This window comes from Euphorbia lathyris, chromosome 1, assembly GCF_963576675.1.
Source record: "Euphorbia lathyris chromosome 1, ddEupLath1.1, whole genome shotgun sequence".
Lineage (NCBI taxonomy): Eukaryota > Viridiplantae > Streptophyta > Magnoliopsida > Malpighiales > Euphorbiaceae > Euphorbia > Euphorbia lathyris.
Window position 1 is genome coordinate 142,124,609 of NC_088910.1, and position 20,447 is coordinate 142,145,055.

The 20,447-nt window shown below is 36.8% G+C and overlaps 2 protein-coding genes across 2 annotated transcripts; both read right to left on the reverse strand.

Annotated features, from left to right (window-relative positions):
- Positions 1 to 3,875: 3,875 nt before the first annotated feature.
- LOC136219783 (disease resistance response protein 206-like) lies at positions 3,876 to 4,427 on the reverse strand. The gene has a single exon (XM_066007323.1). The coding sequence runs from the start codon at positions 4,425 to 4,427 to the stop codon at positions 3,876 to 3,878; it is 552 nt and encodes a 183-aa protein (XP_065863395.1).
- Positions 4,428 to 18,243: 13,816 nt separating this feature from the next.
- Positions 18,244 to 19,555, reverse strand: LOC136219791 (disease resistance response protein 206-like). Its single transcript, XM_066007335.1, has one exon. The coding sequence runs from the start codon at positions 19,553 to 19,555 to the stop codon at positions 19,004 to 19,006; it is 552 nt and encodes a 183-aa protein (XP_065863407.1). The 3' UTR covers positions 18,244 to 19,003.
- Between the last annotated feature and the right edge of the window lie 892 nt (positions 19,556 to 20,447).

Below are 20,447 nucleotides of genomic sequence, written 5' to 3' on the forward strand. Positions count from 1 at the left end.
TTGTGCCTTGGAGTGAGGTTTGCCAGCCTAAAGATTCTGGGGGTCTGGGTATTAGGAAAGCAAAGGACAATAATAAAGTTTTATTAATGAAACTCCTTTGGCGTATGTGGCAAAACCCCTCCTCTCTTTGGGTTCGCCTCCTTTGTGGTAAGTATCGGAAAGACAAAATCTTCGGGGGCCCGAAAGAGAGAGTTGCTAATTGTTCCTTCCTCTGGAAAGGACTTAGTGCTGTGTTTGATGAGTTCTGCTTGGGAGTTGGCCTGGAGGTGGGGAATGGTAAGTCCATTAGTTTCTGGTTTGATAACTGGATTGGGGATAAACCGTTAATTGAGGTGTGTTCTTCCCCCCCGCCTAGTGATATACGCAACTGGAGGATTGCCGATGTGGTTGACTCGGAAGGGGACTGGATCTGGTCAAAGTTTGATACTTTCTTTAGCCTTGAGACTCTCCTTAGAATGCGGGGAGTGAAGGTGAGTAATCAAGAGGAAGACTTGGATAGGCACTGTTGGGCGCTGACTAACAATGGAGTTTATTCTTGCAAATCGGCCTTTGAAGCTTTCTCTCTCTTTAGATCTGATCCTCCCTCGGATGTGTGGAAGTCGATTTGGACCCTTAAAGTTCCTTTCCGTATTAGGAGTTTCCTGTGGCTGGGCGTTAAGGACAGGCTTCTTACTAATTCGGATAGGCACAGAAGGCACTTGGCTGATTCTGGAGCTTGCAGTAGATGCAGAGGCCATATTGAGACTTTGTGCCATGCTCTTAGAGATTGCTCTAATAGTAAAGAGGTTTGGAGGAAAATTCTCCCACACCATATTTTCTCTTCCTTCATGGCACATTCTGAGGTCGACTAGTTCTCTGATGGTGTTAGAGGAAAGTTGCTTCCATACATGGAGCATGGTGACATTTTCTTTGCTATTATCTGTCACCAAGTTTGGAAATGGAGAAACGAGGAGATTTTTGGAGATAAAACTGTTTTTATGACAAACTTAGCTGATTTCTTCTCGAAAAAACTTTTCTCTATTATCGATAGTTTCAAAGGAGAGTCCCTTGCCAGAGCCTCTCAGTGTTGTGATGTCCATCTCGTGGGATGGAGCAGGTCAAGAGAGGGGGTTGTGAAGCTGAATACTGATGGTTCCTGCCTCAGTAACGGTAAGATTGCGGCTGGAGGTGTGCTTAGAGATGTAGGGGGCGTCTGGCTTTCTGGGTTCTCCCAGAATTTAGGGTTGGGTTCTTCCTTTTCTGCGGAGCTCTGGGCTATTCTTACTGGAATCAATCTTGCTAAAAGGCTGGGTGTTAAGAGGCTCTCTGTGGAGTCTGATAATTTGGAAGAAATCAAAATGATTTCTGAGAATCATTCTATGGGTCTTAACAATCGCAACCTCATCAAAGCTATTATAAGGCTTTGCTCCTCCTTTGAGTTCGTAGAGTTCAGACACATTTTTAGAGAGCAGAATCGTGTTGCTGATCACTTGGCGGCGGCGGGCCATGAAGGGACGTTAGGCGTTACTACCCTTCCTGTTTCCCCTAGTTTCATCTCTCATCTTCTCTTAGAAGATAGGATTGGGGTTAGCTTCCCTAGGCTAATTCCTGGGTAGTTTGTTGTTATTCGTTTTTCTTTTCCTTTTCTACCAAAAAAAAAAAAATAAAGTTTTAATGTTTAAAATCAAAATCTACCAGACCGAAAACCTGACTGGTTCGTAATCGAACCGACTAGTTCGATCTAGTTTTTAAAACACCGCTAAAAATCCGTGAATTACATGGCTTTTTTTAATTGGCTCTTAAATTTAGAAAAAAAAGGATAAGATATAAAAATACCTCTAACATTTACAGTCAGGATCAAATTTACCCCTAACATCTAAAATTGTGCTATTTTACCACTAACGTTGCCAAGTTGAGTCAATTTCAGACATTATTTTATGATAGAATTGGAGATTAATATTTCTAAACTCAGCGAAATATTTTAATTTTTTTTTTGTCCAACTCGCACAATAGATAATATATTTTTTATTTTCTTTTTAATTTTCTTTTTCACATCTAATGATATGTTACTAATTAGTAATAAAATGACTCGCATGTGAAGTGTAGATGATAAGATTCATGACCGAGAAGACAACTTGATGAATTATTTCTCAAATTGACCCAACTTGACAACATTAGGAGTAAATTTGCACCATTTAAGACGTTAATGGTAAAATTGCTCTTGGTTGTTAACGTTAAAGGTAAAATTGCACAATTTTAGACGTTAAGGGTAAAATTGCTCCTGACTATAAACATTATGGGTATTTTTCTGTTTTTAATATTATTTTTTTATGAAAATGCTTATATCTTCATTAGATACGAAAAATACAAGTACAATAAGAAATCGAAAAGGTAAAAAACCTTACAAAATCCGAGTTAGTAGCCTTAACGTTAGTAGCCAAGAGCAAATTTATAAATTTGGTGGATTTTTTGAATTTTTTTTTGTCCAATTCGTACAAAAGACAATATTTTTTTTTTCACATCCTAACATATGTTTGTGATTTGTTACTGATAAAATGACTCAGTATGAAGTGTAGATGACATGATTCATGACCGAGAAGAAAATTTGATGAATTATTTCTCAAATTAACCCAATTTATCAATGTTAGGGGTAAAATTGCTCTTAGCTTCCAACGCCAGGGGTAAAATTGCACAATTTTAGACGTTAGAGGTATTTTTGCATCTTAACCCGATTTAGTATTATGGTTTTTGTATTTAGTTGTTACAGAATAAAAAAGTTTAGAGAGCTGGTGAGACACTTACAAAGTTCAGGGAGCTAATAATTTTTTATGGACAAGTTTAGGAAGCTGATGATACGAAATAAGCAAGTTTAGGGAACTGGTGAGACACTTGCAAAGTTCAGGGAGCCAATCTACTATTATAGATAAGTTCAGAAAGCCGGTGATGTATTAGGCCTAAGAAAACAAAATATATGTTCTATAGTGATATCTGAATTTAATCCAACTTATTAATGTTAGGAGAAAATTATTCTTAGCCCCACGAAATGACACGAGCCATCGATACTTTTTTTATATTTTTATATCATATATAATCACACAAATTTTCATCCCCACGAAAAATATTTATTATCAAACAACCAGCTCCAATCCTCGTACATACGGCTTAATACATCTTTCGCTCCTTATATTTGTCTAAAAAAGTCAAATATCCCATAATACTTTAAAAACGTTATATTTACCACCTCAACTTACTTAAAATGATTAATTGACTCTCTGAAACCTATTTATTCGCCCCTTGAATTTTTTAAAATATTCTATTAACTCCTTGAACTTGCTTAAAATGTACAAATTTCAACTTTTCCAAAATCTCTTCTTATGAGTAAATAATTTATTAGTCCCCTTATTTTTACCTAACATACTGTTTACCCCTTCTATTTTAAAAAACACATTATAAAGTCCATATCATTTGCCACTATTAACCATTTGGCCCTTCTTTCTATTTTTTTCGATTTTTAACCGTTATATTTGACATAAACAGATAGACAGAAAAATAACAGAAACATTACTATTTTGTATTCTACTATAGCTGTCCTGAAAGCTAAGATATATCCAGTTAAAATATAAAATAAATTTGAAAAAATGAATAAAGGTTAATATTGACAAAAGATATGGATCTTATAATGTTTTTTCAAAATATGGTGACTAAACAGTGTTTTACGTAAAAATGTTGAAACTAATAAATTATTTACCCTAGCTATTCTTATTCCGCCACGTGGATTTTAGAGGGTTAATATGTCACTTTAAATAAGTTGAGTGGATAAATTGAACATTTTAAAAGTATAAGGAGACAATTGATTTTTTTGGACAAATACAGAAAGCTAAAAAAAATTAAATTTCTTACCAACACTCATAAAATTTAATATCAACTTGGAGTCTAAAATAAACTTCACCTTCAAAAGCATCAGTCATAACAGTAGCAACACCACGGTGCATGAAAAAATCTCCAGTACCTCCGACGACCGAAATATCCCTCGATTTGATCATAATCGGGTCGGCTCCGGCGAAGTTTATAGTACCATGATGTTGTGTATAATTAAGCACAAAAGAGAACCCTAACCAAGCAGTGAAAGTGTTTTTAGTGTCGTAAATGTATAAACCTTGTGCTCTACCAATCGGAGAAGAATGAAGATTGTTGTCTAATGTTATCGGATCATCAAACACAACAATATTCCCAAAATGGAAATTGGGTGCTAAGATTGTTAAATTAGAACCTTGTGGTGATTCAACAATGGAAGAAGTTGCATTTTGAGAGTTGTTTCCATTGTAGAGTATGTCATGGAAATAGAGGACTAGTTCTTTGCAAGGTTTGTGAGTTTTTGTAGGATGAGATGGAGAGAAGAAAGTGAGCAAAATGGAGAAGAAAATGAGTGTTTTGTTGGTTGAATTCATCATTTTGAAAATGATTTATGTTGTTTCTATGGAGGAAGAAAGTTTGAGGAGAGTTTAATGAAGTTTTGATGAATGGAATAGATGGTTGTTATAGGTTTCAAGTCTTTAAATAAGGGGAAGTTTTTTGAGGTAGTTGTACTGGTAGTTGTAGATACCCATTTTGTCCGAGGTAATTTATTATTTTTTACTTTATTTTTTATTTTTTTTGTAAATATTTATATTTTCGAATGCAAAAATGGTTGAATTATACTTATGGTAGTTATCATTTGACTAAATGTTTATGTTATAAGGGTTTAGTCAATTGATTAGAACATTGGTTATTAATTGAAGGAATACCATTTTTAAGATAATAGGTCTACTAGGAGATTTAATTAATTAAGTTAAACTAGCACGTTATGGATATTTTGAACAATTAGAAACTAAATGAAATTTGGGTAACCGATTAAGGTTTATAAACATTTTAACCTTAAAATAAAATAGAAAGGGAAATAAATACAAACTTTTTATTATAAAGGTCTCAAAACCCATTTCAGCAGGTCCAGATTCAAATCCCTATAACAGACTGTCACGGAAGTTTGAAGTTAGTTTACAAAGAGTTATTGAATTCCATACAGGCATTGAATTTAGGGTCAATTACATGAATATCATAATTAAGTACAAAATTACAACTAAGTCATATCATCAAACTTAATACTTAATATGTCATTATTTTCTATATATTATGATTTTATATCATAATTTAAAGATTCTAGACTCTAATTCATAAACCATAAACCGTAGAAAATATATTTTAGACTTCTAATTTATAAATTCTAATCCTTAAATATATTAAAAGTACTGATTTTAACTAGCTTGACATAATCCAAAATTATGATTTGACATAGTTGTAAATAGTTTTTAAAAGATGAATTGCTATGTAATTTTCCCTTGAATTTATTTATGTAATTCAATAAAGTCACTCTGGTCATTTCAGACAGAAAAAATCATTTGACTATTGATGTGACTAATGACGGATACATGATTGACTGATAAAGGGTGCTTGTGGCGGTCTCTCATGATTTATGAGTATTTGTGTTGACCTATCGTGATTTATGGATACCAAATTGATATATTTTGGATGTTTTTACCTAAAAACCCAAAACCCCGTATACATTTTACATAGAAATTTCAGCATTTTTTGACAACCGGTGGGTGCTCAACCCCCTCCCCCTAGCCCTCCTCTAAATCCGTTCATATCATATGATAGTCGCGTTGAGAACAATTGACTTCTATGTATGGTATGAAAGCCAAATGATAGAAAAAAATTATATTTTTTTATTACTTATTTCAACTGTTTGAAACTGTCACATGACTGGTAAAAAATACATGTTTTTTTTTAGCTTTCACTGGTTGTCATATGGCTTTTATGTTATACGTAAAAGAGTTCTTTTTAGTATGGTTGTTACATCATTATTTCGGTGACTTTTTGTGTTTGAATTGGTTAGAATGACTGTATTAAAATAAAAAGTAAAGTTTAATGATTTTATTGAACCAAAATTTAGTTGAATACGTAGTTCAGTTAACTTTTGAAAAAACCCCTTGAACTATGACATGAAATCCACATTGGAAATGTAGTTCAGTTACCTTTTCAAAATGAGTATTTTGTTGGTTGAATTCATCATTTTGATTTCTATGGAGGAAGAAAGTTGAGAGTTTAATGAAGTTTTGATGAATGGAATGAAAAGGTTGCTATAGGTTCAGGTCTTTATATAAGGGGAATTTATCGGGTTAATATTAGCAACCGTTACTGAAGTTTGAAGTTAGTTAAAAAAAATAAAGTGTAAAAATATCTTTAATGTTTCCAGATATAAGCAATTTTATCTCTAACGTTTAAAATGGTGCAATTTTATCCTTAACGTCGGCAGTGAAAAGCAATTTTACCCCTAATCTTGACAAATTGAGTCAATTTCAGACATTATTATAAAATGCAGATATTTTGTTCATTATTCTGTACCAATTGCACGTGTGTTGATTCTAAAAAAATTATATTTTTTATGATTTAATAATAGAATTGAAATTTAAATTTTTAAATTTGGCAAAATATTTGAATTTTTTTATCCATCTCGTGTAAAATACAGTATTTTTTTTTAAAAAAAATCTCATTTAATCATATGTTTGTGACCTGTTACTAATTAGTGAGAAAATGACGCACATGTGAACTGTATGTGACAAGATTCATGACCGAAAACACAATTTGATGAATTATTTATCAAATTAACCTAACTTGTCAATGTTAGAGGTAAAATTGCTCTTGACTGCCAACGTTAAGAGTAAAATTACATCATTTTAAATGTTATGAGTAAAACTGCTTTTAACTGTAAACATTATGGGTATTTTTACACCTTATCTCTAAAAAAAATCATTCGGACAGTGTTTTGTTGGTTGGAGTCATCGTTTTGAAAATGATTTTGAAGTTTGATGAATGGAATGGATGGTTGCTAGGTTTCTAAAGTCTTTATATAAGGGAAATTTATTGGGGGTAGTTGTATTGATGGTCACTCAATATTGGGGGTAGTTTAAAAAGGGCGTTGTTATTTACCGCCTCCAATTTACTAGTTACTGCTTCTTGATGCGGGGCATCTCTTTCTGGGATCGGGTTCGTACGAAGGAAGTCGGAGGAAGAGCGAAGTACGAGATCCGGGGAGAGCCAACCGTGAAAGACGAGGACAAAGGCAACCAGCAGAGCACGCGGGGCGTGCCTCCTCGTGCGCGGAGCGTGCCTCCTCGTGCGCGGAGCGTGGAGGGTCCTATTTTCGGAGGACAGTTCAGGAGCTCAGGCACGCGGGGCGCAGATCAGGCATCCGGAACGAGTTCTACCCAGGAGGTCAACTACGCGGGGCGTAATGCCAGAGACGCCACGCGTGAACCTCATCAACGAGACGCACCAAGTTCAGGAACTTCACCATGCGGGGCGTAGCAAGACCCACGCGGGGCGTGTCCCGCCTGGAGGATACTTCTTCACCAAGTTCTTGTGTTGGGGACCATATCTGATCTTCCCTATTTACCATCCATGCCATCCATTTACTTTCAACCCATTTTACCCTTATCTTTATCATTTTAACTAATTAAGTGACTTACCCTTTTATGTAATTTGCTTTAGGGTTTTGAGATTGTATAAATACATCTCTTCCTTGTAATTGTTCTTTAACTTTTTATCAATCAAATATTAATCTTCTTCAAGAAGCTTGTTAAGGTTTTCACCTTCAACAATGGGGAATTCTTATTTCCTATGGATTTAGTCCATAAAACCCGGGATTCACTCCTTCTAGTTTAGCTAGAGAAGAAATATCTTTGTTAGTTTACGATTAAAACTTTCAGACGAAACCGATCCGTATCACTTCTATATTGACAATTTTGCCCTTGTCATATATTTCTTTCAAAAACTGTTAAGTGTTTCTCTCTTCTGAGCAAAACTGAAATTCTAAAAATAATCGATGAGTTTGAACTTGAGAACTCCGAAAATGGACGATTTCGAGGACGAGGTAATTTTATTTTTGAAATTGTCGTTTGAACCCGAGAACTCCGAAAATGGACGATTTAGAGAGTTGAAAGATTATGAATGAGAGAATGAGAGTTTTTGAGATATTTTTATCAAAAGGGCAAAATTATAAAAGAGGAGGCAATAACTAGTAAAATATGGGCAGTGAATAGCAATTCACTACTTAGAAAATGTTTAATACATTGCTTAACAATTCGTTCTAAAAAAAGATTTCATGTTTTTTATAATTTTTTTTTTTGGTATTGAGCTTGCCTCTTTTGGTATTGATAATTTAATAATAGAATTTGAGATTAATATTTATAAATTCGGTGAATTTTTGATTTTTTTTATCTAATTCATTCAAAAAGACAGTATATTTTTTTTATTTTTTTCCACATTCCAACATATGTTTGTGATTTGTTGCTGATAAAATACCGCATGTATAAAGTGTAGATGACAAGATTTATGACCAAAAAGACAGTTTGCTGAATAATTTTTAAATTGACCCAATTTATCAACGTTAGGGGTAAAATTGTTTTTGGCTTCCGAGGTTAAGGGTAAAATTACATCATTTAAACGTTAGGGGTAAAATTGCTCCTTACCTAAAACGTTATTGGTATTTTTGTACCTTAACCCAATAAATTATATATATATTTTTGAAACTCCAAAGGAAATCATATATTAAGAAGGAATAGCAAAAGCATTACAAATAATATCGGAGGGTACAGAAAACCACTCACCCCGAGCAATTGGATCGATGATACTTCTAGCTAACCTATGAGCAACCGAATTTGCCATACGACGGACAAACTTAATAGAGCAATCTGAGAGCTCGTTTAATAATATCCTACAATCTTTGACTATGGCATTAAAAGGAGAGGAATCCTCCAATGCTTGGGCCATTGACTGAACAACAATTAAAGAATCCGACTCAATAATAACATTACTCCATGCATTGTCTTTAATCCAACTTAGAACCTCCCTAATGGAAAGCGCCTCAACTAATGTTGCATCGGTGTGAAACGAGACCAAGCCTGTTTTCGCCGCAACAAATGTGCCGGACTCCGGGCGAAGCACCCCTCCGAACCCGGCAACAGCTTCATTTACAAACAGAGCGGCATCAACGTTGAGCTTCAGGCTTCCCGCTGGAGGGGGACATCCTCCTGTAACAGCTGGAACCACGGCTTGCGTCGTAGGAAAAGAGCGAGCAGCACGCCAAGCGTCCAAGAAGGCCGCTGCCCGCTGCACAATCTGACCCGCCGGCATCGCCTTGTCCTTCCACACACGGTTATTACGATTGCACCACACAGCCCAACACGTCACCGCAGCGATCTCCAGTTGAGCTCGAGGAAGACCCATGAAAAAACTCCACACATCAGAGAAGGAGGAAAAAAGGGCACTAATGTCACCAATCGGAGTAAGAGCCCAAACCTCCCTAGCTAGCTTGCAGGCGCACAACACATGAAAAGAGTCCTCACTACCCGCTCCACAACCCAGACACTGGACATTAAGTTGCACGAATCGATCACGGAGCGCAACTAAGGTGGGGAAGCTTCCTGATAGCACCTGCCAAAGAAAGCTACGGACCTTAGGGGGAACAACAAGGCGCCAAATACCCCTCCAATTACAAACAGTGACAGGAAGCTGAATACTATCCTTAGCTAGCTGCTTATACTCGCTCTTAACTGAGTATTCTCCACTCCGCTCGTCCGACTAGAACCATCGATCCTCCACAATACGGCGGCTCAACGGAACTTGAGCAATTAGAACTTGATCCCGCGGGGAAAAAATACCATTGATTAACTCCCAATTCCACCTTCGACCCTCCTCATGGAAGAGCTCATCAACGGTCTCTAACTCCAACCCATCAATTCTATCCGACTCAATAAAAGGGAAATTAGACTCGGGAAGCCAAGGATCATCCCAGATACTAACATTAGAGCCCGACCCCACTAGCCTCCGTAAACCCTGTTTCAGCATAGGCACCGCCTCCATTATACTACGCCAAATAAAGCTCGGACAATCACCAAGTGAAGCTTCAAGTAAGGAACAGTCGGGGAAATATATAGCTTTATAGACACGAGCCACCAGCGAACTTGGAGAGTTCAGAACCCTCCAACCTTGTTTTGCCAATAAAGCTAAGTTAAAAAGCCCAATTTTCCTGAAGCCCATTCCACCATATTTCTTAGGAATACATAAACGATCCCAAGACCGCCAATGAACACCTCTACCCGAATCCGAAGAGCCCTACCAGAAGCCCGCCATCAACTTCTCAATTTCTGTACAACAATTACCAGGCAACAAAAAAAGCCCCATTACGTATGTAGGCAAAGCCTGAATAACCGACTTAATCATAACCTCTTTACCGGCTCGAGAAAGGAATCGGGCCTTCCAACTACGAAGCCACGACCGAACCATATCCACAGCAAAACCCAGCGCATCCACTCTACTGCGACCCATAATTGATGGCAAGCCTAAATACTTCTCAGGAATGGAGACAGAAGAAACACCTAGAATAGAACTCACCAAACCCGATACCGCAGGGGAACAATTTTTATTAAAAGAAATAGACGACTTGTCAAAGTTAATCTTCTGATCAGAAGCCTTTTCGTAAGCCGTCAGCCCCAACTTAATTGCTGTCGCTTCCTCCTGATTAGCTCGAAAGAAAAAATAACTATCATCTGCAAAGAACAGATGGGAAATAGAAGGCGCATTATGAGCTACTGTACACCCATGAATAACACCTTGATCTTCCAGCTTTGACAAAAATAAGGACAGACGTTCAGCACAAATAATAAAAAGATAAGGGGAAATTGGATCCCCTTGACGAAGCCCACGCTGAGGAATAATCGGTCCAACTACATGATTCCCATTCACCACTGAATAACGCACCTTACTAACACATTGCATCACAAGAGACACCATCTGAACCGGAAAACCTAGCCGCAACATCATCTTCTCCAAGAAAGTCCACTCCATTCGATCATAAGCTTTTGACATATCAAGTTTTAAAGCTGCAATCCCACTCTGTCTGTTAGATTTCTGATGAATATAATGGTTAACCTCAAAAGCCAGCATCACATTGTCAGTAATCAGTCGCCCAGGAATAAAAGCACTCTGGGATGGAGAGATAACTAGATGTAAAACCTGCTTGATTCGATTGGACAAGACTTTCGAAACCACCTTATAGATAACATTGCACAATGCAATTGGACGCATATCCGAGAGCACCTCAGGTTTTATCTTTTTTGGAATTAAAATGATGTTTGTATCATGAATATTATCTGGGAGAAGCCCTGAATTCAACCAAGAAAGACAAGCATTAGTCACCTCAATGCCAACCACATCCCAGAATTTCTGATAGAAGCCTGGGTTGAAACCATCAGGGCCTGGACTTTTATCCGGATGCATAGAAAAGATCGCACATTTCACCTCCTCCGCTTCAAAATCACGCTCCAACTCTGCACATTCTGCAACTGGTAGCTTCGGTACCACATTGTCCAGAATGTCATCCATATCACAACCCTGGGAAGCAAAAAGATTTGTAAAATAAGACTGAATTAAGGAATCCAGACCTGATGACCAATCGCACCAATCCCCATTCTCCTTACGCAGCCGATCAACAGTGTTCTTCTTCCTTCTATTTGTTACAGCTACATGGAAGAAGCGTGAATTCAAGTCTCCATCTTTCAACCAATGCTTCTTTGCACGTTGGTGCCAATACGTTTCTTGTTGAAGAAGGATACTCTCAAGGCAAACCCGAGCTGCTAACAAGAGACGTTGAGCCTGCTGATCCCGCCGGCCCCTAAGGCTGGAAATTTCAGTCCTACAAGACCGAAGCTGCATCGTAAAACACGCACGAAGCTCGTTTCCCCAAACCTGCAGCTGCTCTCCACACCGAGACTGCCTAAGCACCACGTCCTGACACGCAGCCGAGTTCCACGCATCCACGACCCTATCCCGACACTCTCCTTCACTTAACCATGCATTTTCGAACCTGAAGTTTTTGTTCCTTCCCCCTCGGTCAGCAATAGTAGGAATGAGAACTAAAGCTGAGTGGTCCGAAGCAGACGCTTCCTCATTAATAAGAACAGCAGTTGGGAACAAAGAATTCCACTCCGAAGTAGCTAAGCCCCTATCAAGTTTCTCCTCAACAAAATCAGGCGTACCCCAACTCTTCTCCCAAGTGAACTCATGGCCTTGCATAGGCACTTCATAAAGACCACAGAAACTAAGGGCATCAGCAAAACCATCAAGCAAATTAGAAGGATGTCTGCGACCCCCATGCTTCTCTGTCTGAAATAATAAATCGTTGAAGTCCCCTATTACCAACCAAGGTAAATTTGAGACCCCAAAAAGGTGTTTCAACAAATTCCAAGAATCCCAACGACGAGAGCGCTCAGGAAAACCATAAAAACCAGTTAATCGATACTCCGGCAAACCCAGTAAAGTCACACGAACATCAATATAATTTCTAGAGGAACCCAAGAGATGGACAGAATTATTCAATTTCCAAAGCAAAGCTAAACCACCACCACCGTTAATAGCATCAATAATAAAAACACCAGCATAAGAAAGTTTCTTTTTTATTGAATCAATTTTAACACGAGCACACTTTATTTCCATTAGAAAAATAAAATCAGGCTGATAATGCGACACTAGGTCCCGTAACATTCGAACTGTCCTGGGGTTGCCTATTCCCCGGCAGTTCCAGCTTAAGGTACTCATTGCTTCTGGCCGGCCCCAGAATCAAGGCCTGCCAATTTGTTCTTGATAGAATCCGTACCTTCCTGTGTCTCCTCCTCACATTCCATCGATCCCGAAGTACTAGAATTGTCCGCATCCGGTTCTGCCCCCCGCTTCCGTTTGACATCATTAACAAACTTTGCCACGTGCGTCCCGTCTTTCCTTGCATCACACGGTATCTCTCCAATAGTTTTACTTTGTAGTGATGATAACAGCCATGGAGATGGTGGTTGTTGTTGAGCAAGCATTCTACGTGTTGGTGCACGGAGAAAAGGGCCATATGGTCTAATGGCAGCAGCTGGGTTAGGGTGCTCAAGAAGTTGAGGACAGAACTTATCACTATGGCCGATTATGCCATAGTAGAAACAGAAGGTAGGCAGACGTTCATACTTGAAGGTAATCCAGGAGGGAGCTTCACCTTCCCTTCCTATCTGCATTTTCCTTTTCAAGGGTTGACGAGCATCCATAGTAATCCGAAGACGCATGTACGAGCGATTGAAACCAGGGAAATTATTGGCGTCAGATTCCACATAGCCCCCCATTGAGTTACCAATGTGTTTAACTACCCTCTCCGATTTATACCCCACCGGAAGATCATAAACCTGCACCCATATATTCACCATAGCAAATATAATATCTCGCCAGTCCTGCCCCTCCTCCAGCCTTGCCATTAACAGGAGCTGTTGATCAAATACCCACGGTCCCCCATCAAGCACTCTATCTCTTTCCCATGGATGATAAAATATGAAGCGAAACGTAGAGGGGTCTAGCGTTTCCACCACCAAACCTTTCGACGGTCTCCAGCTATCCGTCATAGCATTATGCATATTCAGTTCTTTGATCGGCCGATTGGTAACAAACCGACCAATGAAAGACCAGCTCTGTTCCGGTGGAATCACCATATCTTCCTGCCCTAACATCACTCCCCCCACCTGTTCCGCCTCAAACGTGAGGTCCGACGCAGCCTGCACAAATGATTCCATCGTACTCACGAAAACAGTAGCGTAACAGTAAATATCCTAGCGAGAAGATTCGATTGAAAATAGGCAAGGAAAATAGCAGTTTTTGCAGCAAGAAACCCTAGCCCTAGCACTCCACAAAAGGGAGAAAATTCTGAATTCTTTATGGTTGCTAGGTTTGTAAGTATAGGATTTAATTGGTTTGAAATTAGTCGCCAGCCCACATTTTTATTGTTTATTTGTTGTATGTTTATTTGCAGCTATTTGGTACAATTATTGCTGTATGTTTCTTTACCAGTCGGGTTCTGTTCTTTATTACTTAATTTCAGTAACAATCAGTTCAGTTCAGTTCAGTAATCAGTTTAGTTTAGTAATTTATCATTATTATTAATTTTATCAAATTTTTATTTTAATTATTGCTATTTTTAAAGGATTATATTATTATTTTAGTTTCAGTTCAGTTCAGTTTTTTTCAGTCATAAAGAATAGAGTAACAATTATTGTTTGTTTTTTTATAAACAAACAATAAAAAAAATATAAAAATACAAATTCAAAATTAATTTTCTATTAAAAATACCGACGGAGCGGCGGACGGTGCGCTTGGTATCGTCGGAACTAGTGGGATTTTCAAACATTTCTGAGGGTTTGCTACTGGTCGCTATGCTATTAACCTCCCTAGTTCCTATGCGTACATTGCCGAGCTGACTGCTATTATTTTCGCAATAGAATCTGCCTGGGAACAGGGGTGGCACAATCTTTGGATTGAATCAGATTCTGCATATGCGGTTGATTTGTTAAACAGAAAGTCTATTATGGCTCTCTGGAAAATTAGACAAGACTGGCTTCAGTGTTTAGCTAGATTGACGAATATGAATTGCAGAATCTCTCATATCTATCGGAAGGGCAATCAAGCAGCGGATCAACTTGCCCACTTTGGCAAATCGGCAACTGCTCTTACATGGTGGCACTCGGCTCCTCATTTTTGTCAATCGTCTGTTTTTGACGACCTTTGTAATGTTGCTCATGTTCGTTTTGTTGGAAAATTTTGAATAAAATTATATATTAATTTATATACAAACAAATACCTCCTTTCATGAACAGTCATGTCTGTTGTGTACAGTCGTGTTCGTACGTGAACAGTCGTGTATGTCCGTGTACAGTCGTGTTCATTTGTGAAAAGACATATCCTTTCAAGTTCTATTTATATAGAATGGATTGTCAAATTCAGATACGGTTAGAAAAAATATTCTCTGGAATTTTTTCTACTATCAATCTGTTCATAATGTCTTGTTTTCCTACTCCGGTGATAACTAGGCTACACACGGTTTGAGTTCACTTGCGTAATATGTTGTATCCTGGGAGACGATCGTCAATAGCGACGACATCTGTCTTAAGGAAACTGCTAATACAAGCCTTAGATTTGTCTATCTCTTTCCTTTTAATTTCCAGTTTTACTGTTTACATATTTTTCTGCGTTCGTTTCGTTTTGATTTGCATAAACCTTGCGCGTTCACTGTGGTGGTTAAACCCTCGTCCATTCCTAGATGTAAACAGTGACACCAACGGGAAAAGGTTAAGCTACATGCTTTTAATGATACATTGTGCGTCTGAGCAAATAAATCACCTATGTCAGAGTGAAGTGGGGTCGCTTCGATGGAGACTAGTCTGGGGCCTAGTTCTCTTAAACTCTCACAGAACCAGGCGATGTTCATGACCATAACGAACATAACCATGAGAACCATACTGTGTTATGTTGATATCTGTGTGGGGTATATCATCGTTTACACAAACGACAGAATAGTTCAAAGACATCGCGTCTACTAGTCAGCCAGTAAAGTAAATAGACTTTCACAAGGGAAGGTTCAAGGCACATTAGCTACCTATCATATGCAGATATCTTCTGTAGAAAGTTATCACCACATCGTAATCGTCTCGTTTCTAATTTTATTCATGTGGGAGATTGTTGGAAAATTTTGAATAAAATCATATGTTAATTTTAATACCAACAAACACCTCCTTTCATAAACAGTCGTGTCCTTCGTGAACAGTCGTGTTCGTACGTAAACAGTCATGTCTGTCCGTATACAGTCGTGTTCGTTCGTGAAAAGACATATCATTTCAAGTTCTATTTATATAGAATGGATTGTCAAATTCACAAACGGTTAGAAAAAGAATTTTTTCTACTATCAATCTGTTCATAATGTCTTGTTTTCCTACTCCAGTGATAACTAGGCTACACACGGTTTGAGTTCACTTGCGTAATATGTTGTATCCTGGGAGACGATCGTCAATAGCGACGACATCTGTCTTAAGGAAACTGCTAATACAAGCCTTAGATTTGTCTATCTCTTTCCTTTTAATTTCCAGTTTTACTGTTTACATATTTTTCTGCGTTCGTTTCGTTTTGATTTGCATAAACCTTGCGCGTTCACTGTGGTGGTTAAACCCTCGTCCATTCCTAGATGTAAACAGTGACACCAACGGGAAAAGGTCAAGCTACATGCTTTTAATGATACATTGTGCGTCTGAGCAAATAAATCACCTATGTCAGAGTGAAGCGGGGTCGCTTCGATGGAGACTAGTCTGGGGCCTAGTTCTCTTAAACTCTCACAGAACCAGGCGATGTTCATGACCATAACGAACATAACCATGAGAACCATACTGTGTTATGTTGATATCTGTGTGGGGTATATCATCGTTTACACAAACGGCAGAATAGTTCAAAGACATCGCGTCTACTAGTCAGCCAGTAAAGTAAATATACTTTCACAAGGGAAGGTTCAAGGTACATTAGCTACCTATCATATGCAGATATCTTCTGTAGAAAGTTATCACCACATCGTAATCGTCTCGTTTTTAATTTTATTCATGTGGGAGATTGTTGGAAAATTTTGAATAAAATCATATGTTAATTTTAATACCAACAAACACCTCCTTTCATAAACAGTCGTGTCCTTCGTGAACAGTCGTGTTCGTACGTAAACAGTCATGTCTGTCCGTGTACAGTCGTGTTCGTTCGTGAAAAGACATATCATTTCAAGTTCTATTTATATAGAATGGATTGTCAAATTCACAAACGGTTAGAAAAAATATTCTCTGAAATTTTTTCTACTATCAATCTGTTCATAATGTCTTGTTTTCCTACTCCGGTGATAACTAGGCTACACACGATTTGAGTTCGCTTGTGTAATCTGTTGTATCCTGGGAGACGATGGTCAATAGCGACGACATTTGTCTTAAAGAAACTGCTAATACAGGCCTCAGATTTGTCTATCTCTTTCCTTTTAATTTCCAGTTTTACTGTTCGTATGTTTTTCTGTGTTCGTTTCGTTTTTTGGTTAATCACATCTAACATTTTGAAGACAGACATAATTGTTTGTCTAACACGTTTTTCTAAATTTTTCTGCTTTGAACCTTCTTATTTTCTTTCCCCCTTTGTAATTTTCTTTTTTTTAATTAATAATATTTCGGGTTGATTTGGTGTGCTAGGGGTGCCAACCTAGTTGAAATGTCTAACCACTTAATCGCGTCCTAATCTTTCATGCAAAAAAATAATTTTCTATTAATTCTCAATTAATAGCTGAACTCCCTAAATGTCCGATTTGCGATTGGCGTTTTTTACAAACTTAGCTCTCGATCAATTGGTTAATTTTTCCGTTTTGGGTTAACCATTTATGATTCAAAATTAGAAATATTCTCTAATCATAATTTTTTAGGTTTAATAATTGAGATTACCAAATAAAAATTGACTTAAATTGAACAATTTTTTCTGAATTAGACTTTTTATGTAATTGTCACCTACTTACTTCCTGTCCTAATCTTCTTGGATTATTAATTCTTACCTCTAAAGCCATTTTCAGTACGTAACTAACTGTCTTGTTGATAGTGTACAAATTACAAACTCATCCATTTAAATCAAAAAAACAAAGGCTTAATACATCATTTGCCTCCTCAACTTGTCTAAAAAGTTTAATTGGTCCCCTAAACTTTTAAAGTGTCATGGTAGCCTCCTCAACTTACATAAAATGTTCAGTTACCCCTTGAACTTGCAAAAAAATAGAATTAATTGATCATACGGAGTAAAAAATAGAATTAATTTTTTTAGAACGAACTGATATGCAACTGGTGCATAATAAGAAAAAAATATATGTGTTTTATAATGATGTCTGAAATCGACACAACTTGCCAACGTAAGGAGTAAAATTGCTCTTGGCTACCAATATTAGAGGTAAAATTATACCAATTCGAACGTTAGGAATAAAATTGTTCATAGCTGTCAACGTTAGAGATATTTTTACACCTTGTATCCTATTTAAAAATATGAAAATGAAAAAAAAAACTATACTCATACTTTCACTTCTTATACAGAGTGATAATTTCTGACAAGATAATATAATTATAAAAATATCAAATTGAAACGACCCGATTCATCCAAAACTTTTTTATATTTATATCATATATAATCATATAAACGTACAAATAATACAACTCGAACATGATATGATAATCCGAATTTTCATCCCCGCGATAAAATATCCATTATTAACTTAGGCAACAAACTATAAAGTACATTAAATGATGTAGATACATCAAACAACCAGCTCCAATCGTCGTACATAAGCCTTAATACATCTTTAGCTCCTTGTACTTGTTTAAAAGAGTCAAGTGCCCCCTTATACTTTATAAAAATTCTATTTACCACGTGAACTTGCTTAAAATGATCAGTTGATTTTCTAAAATGTACCTATTAGTCCCTTGAACTTTTTTAACATGATCTATTAACCCCTTGAATTTGCTTAAAATGTACAAATTTCAACTTGTCCAAAATATCTTCTTGTGGGTAAATAATTTTATTAGTCCCCTCCTTTTTACCTAACGCATTATTTAGTCCCTCTATTTTGAAAAACACTTTATAAGGTATCTATCCTTTGTCACCATTAACCCTTTGGTCATCCCGTCTATTTTTTCGATTTCAACTGTTATAATTGGCATAAATAGACGGACATAAAATAACAGAGCAAAATGGTCATATTGTATTGTACTATGACTGTCCTGAAAGTTAACGTACAGTTAAAATCTAAAAAAAATAGATAAAATGACCAAAGGGTTAATATTGACAAATATATGGATCTTATAATGTTTTTTTCAAAATAGAGTGACAAAACAGTGTCTTACATAAAAAAAGTGGGAACTAAAATTATTTACCATTGCTATTCTTATTCCGGCACGTGGATTTTAGGGGATTAATATGTCATTTTAAACAAATTAAGTGGGTTAATTGCACATTTTAAAAGTATAAGGAGACAATTGACTTTTTTTACACAAATACAGAAAGCTAAACCAAATTAAATTTCTTACCAACACTCATAAAATTTAATATCAACTCGAAGTCTAAAATAAACTTCACCTTCAAAAGCATCAGTCATAATAGTAGCAACACCACGGTGCATGAAAAAATCTCCAGTACCTCCGACGACCGAAATATCCCTCGATTTGATCATAATCGGGTCGGCTCCGGCGAAGTTTATAGTACCATGATGTTGTGTATAATTAAGCACAAAAGAGAACCCTAACCAAGCAGTGAAAGTGTTTTTCGTGTCGTAAATGTACAAACCTTGTGCTCTACCAATCAGAGAAGAATGAAGATTGTTGTCTAATGTTATCGGATCATCAAACACAACAATATTCCCAAAATGGAAATTTGGTGCTAAGATTGTTAAATTAGAACCTTGTGGTGATGCAACAATGGTAGAAGTTGCATTTTGAGAGTTGTTTCCATTGTAGAGTATGTCATGGAAATAGAGGACTAGTTCTTTGCAAGGTTTGTGAGTTTTTGTAGGATGAGTTGGAGAGAAGAAAGTAAGAAAAATTGAGAAGAAAATGAGTGTTTTGTTGGTTGAATTCATCATTTTGAAGAAAATTGAGAGTTTAATGAAGTTTTGATGAATGGAATAGAAGGTTGCTAGGTTCAAGTCTTTATATAGAGAAGTTATAGGGTTTTGCTATTTACCGTTCCATATTACTTGTTACCGCCTCCATTTAGACAATTTTGTACTTTTCATAAAAAAATTCAAAACTCAATTTTTTTTATGAGAGAGAATCGGCCAAAATTTGGTCTAAACGGATGCGGCATCCGTTCCCGCCGTGGGCCGAACGGATGCGATCCGTTTAAGCCAAATTTTGACCAGTGCAAAATTGTAAAATTTTTAGTGATGAAAAATACTAAATCGTTCAATCTTTTATGACGAAAAATGCAAAATTCTCCAATTTTTTGTCACGAAAAATGTAAAAATATCATAAAAAAATATATTATTTTCATGAGTTCTTGATAAAAAAAAATGTAAATTTTAATGTTCCCGACTTGTAATCATCCATTTCCGAGGTTTGGGTTGTCACACATCAATCATTTTCATAATTTCAATTATTGTTGTTCGGATTTATGATTTTAGCAAAATTATGAGAAGGGTAAAAAGGTCTAAATGGAGGCGGTGATAAGTAATTTAGGGACGGTATTTAGTAATACACAAATTATATTGTGGACCAGGATTAGTACTGGCCCTTCCACTCATATGATGCCACATCAACACGTGAAATGACGTAGCATCATCTGTGTGGAAGGGACCATTACTATTAGAGATTAATATAAGATTTATGATTGAGTCTTAACTATCAGATTGAGCTTTTAGTTCAATTGGTTCCATAACATTGTATCAGAGCCTCTTGAACTAAACGGTGAAAATTATTTATATTGTTTATATGGAGGAAGAAAGTTGAGGAGAATTTAATGAAGTTTTGATG